Genomic DNA, 6,639 nt, shown 5'->3' with positions numbered 1-6,639 from the left:
GGCCCCTCCCAGGTCTCCCCACTGCCCGCCTGGCCCCTCCCAGGTCTCCCCACTGCCTGCCTTTCTTCCTTCTTCAGGGAACAGCTTTACTGAGATGTAATTCACATACCATAAAGTTCACCCTTTGAAAGGGTACACTTCAGTGTTTCTAGAGCATCCACAGAGGTGTGCGACCATCTAATTCCAGAACATTCCATTGCCCCCAAAGAAGGCCCGCCCCATCAGCAGTCACCCCCTGCCCCAAGCCACCGGCCCCCACGAGGCCCCTTCCCGTCCGCAGATGAGCCTGTTCTGGACATGTCGCCCACGTGGACTCACACCCCGTGTGGCTTCTGTGTCCGGTTCCCTCCCTGAGCGTCGTGGGCTCGGGGTCCGTCCCCGGGGCCGCGCGTGAGGGCGCCTGGCTCCTGATCGCGGCTGATACTCCCGTGTGTGGTGGCCCAGATCTTGCCCACTTGCCCACTGAGGGACATTTGGGGTGTTCCCACTTTTTGGCCACCTGAACCGTGCTGCCGTGAGCGTGCGTGGGCTTCTGGGTGGACGCATATGTGTCTCACCTGCTGCTTGTCACCTCCAGAACTCAGTCCCAGCCTCCTCTCAGCAGCGGGGTGAGTGCAGAACGGAGGTCTGCTAATCTCTTTCAGACCTAAAGCATTCGTGTTTCCTAATGACCTCGAGGACAGAACCCCCTGTTCTTGGGGGGGTTCAGCTCGCGGGGCTGAACGGTCAGGCCTGGCCTCGCCCTCTGCGGTGGCCACTTGTGCCCGGCTCCCCGCTGCACCTGCTGCAGGTCTCTGCTCCGCTCCCACGTCACCTCCGTGTGGAGCCGCCCTGGCCCTCCGCCCTGTCGCTCCCTCCTCACACAAGCCCCTGCCGCTTTCTCTCCGTCCAGAATGACTGGAGCCCCTGAGGGTGGGGAAGGGGGTCCGTCGTGTCCACCGTCCTGTCCTCAGCGGCCACCCGTGCGCCCCTGTCCCCGCAGGTGGCCGAGACGTGCCAGCTGGCTGCCCAGCGGCTCGAGTGGCTGCAGCAGCACCATGGGGAGCCGGCGGTGGCCGGGCCCTACCTGTCCGTGGACCCTGCTCCTCCAGCCGAAGAGCGCGACGTGGGGCGGCTACGGGGGGTCCTGCTGGACGAAGCCCGGCCACTCTTTGACCGCTACCGAGCCATGTTCGCCCTGCGGGATGCCGGCGGCGAAGAGGCTGCGTTGGCTCTGGCCGAGGGTGAGTTGGGGCCGGGGCGGGGAGTCCCAGTCAGGGCGCCTGGGTGAGGCTCAGGAGCTGCGCCTGTGAGAGGGAGCAGCAGAGGGACCCGGGGAGCGCATCCTGGGCCCGGCGCCCGGCACTTCCTCCCCGGCTTTATAAGAGGTGGGCGGGCACCCTTCCCGCCAGTTCCCAGGGGGAAGCCGAGGCCAGAGAGCCAGAGGGTCGCCTGAGCAGACAGCGGTTGGCGAGCCGCGGAGGTGGGATCTGGTCCCTGGCACGTGGCTCCGGCACCCTTAGCCCCTTTCTGTTATCGTGACTTGAGTCACTCTCCTCCCAGCTCCGCAGGCTGCTCTGCAGGCCTCTCCCCAGGCAGTCCGTGGTGCCCTGCACCCCCGTGCCCGGGGCGTGCCCGCAGAGGATTTGGAACCCTCTCTGCGCTCCCGGAACTCCCTGTCTGGCAGGGAGATGCCTGGTCATCGCCTGGACCCTGGGCCACGGGGTGGGAGTCCCAGGTGGTGCCGGGCAGGAGCACAGCGGGGCTGGGTGGTGCTTAGGAGCAGGGGCCGCAGTCAGGCAGGTGGCCTCGAGCCCTGGCTCGGCCTCAAGGGCCTCTGGTCTTGGGCAGTCACCCCGCCCCTCCCGGCGGGGGCTCCCCATCAGTGTAAAGCATGACCTGTCTGTGGAGTGGGGGGAGGGTGCTCAGGACTGTCCCCTCATTAAACACGCGATAGCGTAACACAGAGGCCCAAGGAGGAGTGGGCGCAGCTGGCAGGGGGCCCTGGGCCCGGAAAGGCCACACCGGCCCCGTCTGGCCTTGCAGAGGGCAGCGCTGTGTTCCCAGTGCCTGTTGGCGGGGAGCTTATTAGCAGCCCGTGCTCCAGCTTCTCCTGCCCCTCTGGCTGCAGGTCCCTCCCTTTGAGCAGCACTGACCACTGGAAACGGGGAACCCCCTTTCCACCTGCTCCTTCTTGCGCTCCGGCGCTCAGCCCCGAGTCCCCCGCCTGCCCCGATGGCACCGCTCAGCCAGTGACCACCCTTGCCCTCCTGCCCGCAGGCCTGCACTGTGGCAGCGCCCTCTTCCGCCATGAGATTGGCTACGTCCTGGGCCAGCTGCAGCACGAGGCGGCCGTGCCCCAGCTGGCAGCGACCCTGGCCCAGCGGGCCGAGAACCCCATGGTGCGGCACGAGTGCGCTGAGGCCCTGGGAGCCATCGCCCGGCCCGCCTGCCTGGCCGCCCTGCGGGCCCACAGAGCCGACCCCGAGCGCGTGGTGCGAGAGAGCTGCGAGGTGGCCCTGGACATGTACGAGCATGAGACCGGGTCGGCCTTCCAGTACGCCGATGGGCTGGAGCAGCTACGCGCGCGCCCCTCCTAGAGCCGCCTGTCTGCCTGCCTGCCCGCCTGCCCGCCTGCCCGCCTGCCCTGCGGGACTCGGCATGAGCTGCATATAAACCGAGCTTGTGCGGATCGGGTCTGGCTTCCCTGTCCCCCTGGGGCTGTCTGCTTGGCCTGATCTGGCTGCTTTTGCATCCTGACTCCCCCAGGGCCAGGCCGAGGTGTCCTGTGTCCCTCATGGGGGGCCTGGCGCAGGGCTGCAGCACCCGGGTTTCTGGTCACGGCGGTGGGATGTTGGCGTGGGAACGGGGGTCTGAGGGTGCAGGCCAGGGCTATGCTCAGGGAAGTTGGGGTTGCCTTGACCCCGCCTCTTGAGGAACCAGGGGAGCCCGGAAAGGTGCTGTGGGCAAACCCAAGCCCTTGGGCCTGGCCAGGGGCTGGGGCTTCCAAGGGCTGCCCCTGGGGCCGCTGACTCCCTAGCCCGGGACTAGGCAGGGTGGGAAGGTTGTTAGGGGCTTGGGGGCTGGGGAGGGACAAGCAGACCCCGGCCAGTGACCACCCTTGCCCTCCTGCCCGCAGGCCTGCACTCAGTTATTTTTGCCAAGCCATGACTCTCAGACTGTGTTGGGGGCTCTGCAGGGCTGCTCTCAGGGAACATCTCAGGGAGGGGGCCGGGGTGTTTGAAGAGCTCCAGGCCCATGCCCTGGTTTCATCTCCGGCCAGCCCACTCCCAGCCTGGCCTTCCCCACACCCTCATTCTCACCCAGCCCCTATTGGGGTTTAGTGGTATGGCTAGGAGCCCAGGCTGTGGGTTCCCGTCCCAGCTACCCGCCTCATTCTCCATGTGCAGCCTTCAACACCCTGTTTTACGGCCATAAAATAGGCGTAACCATAGAACCTAATCTCACGTGGGACACATTCCACCTGCTGCGGTCTGCCGGCCAACAACATCCCTGCCCGGTCACATGAGGGCATAGATGCCCAGAGTGGGGGTCCTTGGGCTGGTTCTGCCACACTGATGCCTTCTCCTCCTGGCCCTTCTGATACCAGGCACGCGAGGTCTCCACCCTAAGCAAGTCATCTCTCCATGGGCATCCTGCAATTCGATTCAGTTCTGATGCTCACTGCCGAGTTCACGCCGGGTCCCCTCCTCACTGCTGATGATTTGCTTGCATAGCTCCCAGAGCTCAGGAAAGCACCTGACTTGCCTGGTTTCTTAAAAAGGATGTCACGAGCAATCAGATGAGGGGTCCCGGGTGCAGGGGCTTCTTCCCGTGGAGTTTGGGGCACAACCCCCTCTGCCACGTGGATGCGTTCACCTGCCCTGGAACTTTCCGAGTCCCTTGGTTAGGGATTTTGTGGAGGCCCCGTGTGCAGGCAGGGTTGGTTCAATAGGTGGCCATTGGTGATTCTCCCCCAGGGCCGAGGGTGTGGCTGAAAGTCCCTCCTTCCTCAGCCCCCAGCCCCATCCTGAAGCCATCTGGGAGCCTGCAGTCCCAGGCCTCGTTGGCGAGCCCAAGTGTGGTGGGAAGGCCTTCCTCTTCCTCTGGCCCTTGCCTCTCAGGAAGTTACAGGCTTTTTAAATTTTACTTTGTTAAGATTTATTATTTTAGAGAGAGAGCAGGGGGGAGGGGCAGAGAGAGTGTCCCAATCAGACTCCGTGGTAGGTGCGCCTGACACAGGGCTCGATCCCACCCCAAGATCACGATCTGAGCTAAAACCAAGAGTCGGTCACCCAACCAACTGAGCCACCCGGCTCCCCAGGAAGGTACAGACTTTTAAAAGGGGCTGGGGCCCGGGACACACATTCCCTCTTACCTCAGTGTCGCAGGCACCTCATGACTGGCCCACCAGCCACCCTCCCTGCTCTCCTCAGATTTACCTGTCCCCAGCAGCAGAGACCGCGGGAATTTCTTAAAAACAAGCCTTCCTGACCTCACAACATCCCCAGGTTCTGTCTCCTGCCCACTTTGTGCTTCTCTGTCCAGCAAGAGCCCCGGGAAGAGCCAAACCCCGACTGCCTCCCACGGCTCGCCTTTCCCTCCTACCGGCACCAGCCAGGCTCCGCCCTCCTGTCCCCAGACCTGTCATAGTCTCTGTCCTCCTCCCCCTCGGGCAGTGTCTCACTGGCCCAGCCCCCTCCTCCTCCTGGGAACTTCTTATGGGACCAGCCTCCCCTCCCACCTCTCACCCCTCCCCTGGTGCCTAGGCTGGGTCCTCCGGCCTCTTCCCTCCCCAGTCGCTCCCCTCCCGGGCAGCCTCGTCCACTCTCCCCACCCCCACCCCGGTCTATGGCAGGACGATGCCCACAGTCCTGTCTCCAGCTTGGGCCTCCCCTGATTTCCGGACTCGGGGTCCGGCTGCCCCGCTACGTCTCCACTTAGATATTGGTGAGGCATCCCAAACATAGTGTGTCCTTAGGATTTCTCATGTTACCTCCCAAAGCTGCTCCTCCCGCAGGAAGTGGGAACTATCGTTCCAAGGGCTCAGCCTAAAAACATCGGGGTTGAATCCGTTTAAAATCTATCCCAGATCTCTTGTTTGCCCGCAGCCACCACCATCTCCTGCCTGGACCCGCCCAATCCCCTCTGCCCCGCCCCCCGCCCCCCTTCCTTCCCCCAGTCCGTTCTCCCGGCAGCAGCCACCAGAGAGCGCCGGTGAGCACCGGAGCCAGGTCCCTCCCTCCCTGGGGGAAAAGCCCAAGTCCTCCCCAAGGCCCACAAGGCCCTGCACGACCCGCCCCTGCCCTGCCCCTCTCTGTCGCCCACTCTGCTCCAGCCAATCAGGCCTCCTCAATGTTCTTCCAACAGGCCCGGCCCAATCCTGCCCCAGGACTTTCGCATGTGCTGCTTACTTGGAACCTTTTTCCTTCCCCATATGTTTACTCCCGCAATGAAACATTTGCTCTTTTGTTCAGACATCACCCCCTCACTGAGGCTTCCCGGAGCACTTGCACTGACATCATGACCTCCTAATGTTCCTTTATCCTGTTCCCTGCTTTCTTTTTCTCCATAGCATCTGTAGTTTCCTGCACACTGTTTTCTCCACTAGAATAAGCACCAGGTGAGCAGCGTTTTGTCTGCTTTGTTGTCCATGACATGACAGCGGTGTGGCGCTAAAGGAGCAATCTGGAAAATAAAAACAAAGCCCTAGTCTGTAGCGTTTGCCAGTTCCCATAGTTTAAATCTTGCCACAATGGGGCCCCTGGGTGGCTCAGTCGTTAAGCGGCTGCCTTCGGCTCAGGTCATGATCTCAGGGTCCTGGGATGGAGCCCCGCATCGGGCTCCCTGTTCAGCGGGGAGTCTGCTGCTTCCTCTGCTGCTCCCCACCACTCATGCTCTGTCAAATAAATAAAATCTTAAAATAAGTAAATAAATCTTCCCACCATGGTCCACTCGTGCAGTTGCTGACCATGACTTCTGTAGTCAGCACCCACGGGCTCCTGCACATCACTAAGTGGATCCCTAGCACCGAGACATGCCAGGTAAATATTTGAGGAATGCCCGTCCGCGGGGGTGCTGCTCAAACAGTGGTGCATTTATACACTAACAGCCAGACCCTCAGAGGGATGGGAAGACCTTCCCGTGTTACAGGAAAGCAGTCCAAGATTGACCTCCAAAACTCGAAGCAGGCGAAGCCGACTCGTGCAATCTCATTTGCATAAATGGAGTTATGTATGTAAATTACACATGGGTGACTTTTAAAAAAAATATCCAAGCATTTACCCAAAGTACTTTCAATCTTATACTTCCATGTGCTACTTGGAATGTTTCACCATGGTATTTACTTTGACATTTGTTCGGGACGGTGACGGTGGCCCCTTCAGAGGGAGCAAACAGCCTGCCCAAGGCGGCTGCTTTACCTGGGGATAGAATTCGCCTGGCCACTCTGTTCTGCTCTTGGCTTTCTCTTGCTTCCTGGGCCAGGCAGAAAGTATAAGGCACTGGGGCGCCTGGGTGGCTCGGTTGGTTAAGCGCCTGCCTCCGGCTCCGGTCATGATCTCAGGGTCCTGGGATCGAGCCCCGCATCGGGCTCCCTGCTCGGCGGGAAACCTGCTTCTCCCTTTCCCACTCCCCCTGCTTGTGTTCCCTCTCTCGCTG

General features: G+C 61.9%; 1 protein-coding gene across 3 annotated transcripts in view; it reads left to right on the top strand.

Annotated features, from left to right (window-relative positions):
• Positions 1–6,576, top strand: part of DOHH (deoxyhypusine hydroxylase) — a 13,460-nt gene extending 6,884 nt beyond the window's left edge. For all 3 annotated transcript variants that reach the window (XM_034997505.1, XM_034997502.1, XM_034997504.1), the window contains exons 4-5: positions 983–1,223; positions 2,260–6,576. In XM_034997505.1, coding sequence (XP_034853396.1) covers positions 983–1,223; positions 2,260–2,579 — 561 coding nt within the window. In that variant the 3' untranslated portion in view covers positions 2,580–6,576. The remainder of the gene's footprint in view (positions 1–982; positions 1,224–2,259) is intronic.
• The last annotated feature ends 63 nt before the right edge of the window (positions 6,577–6,639 follow it).

This window comes from Mirounga leonina, unplaced genomic scaffold (genome assembly GCF_011800145.1).
Source record: "Mirounga leonina isolate KUSES-001 unplaced genomic scaffold, KU_Mleo_1.0 Mir_94, whole genome shotgun sequence".
NCBI classification, from domain to species: Eukaryota; Metazoa; Chordata; class Mammalia; order Carnivora; family Phocidae; genus Mirounga; species Mirounga leonina.
This window is presented reverse-complemented; position numbering and strand designations above follow the sequence as displayed.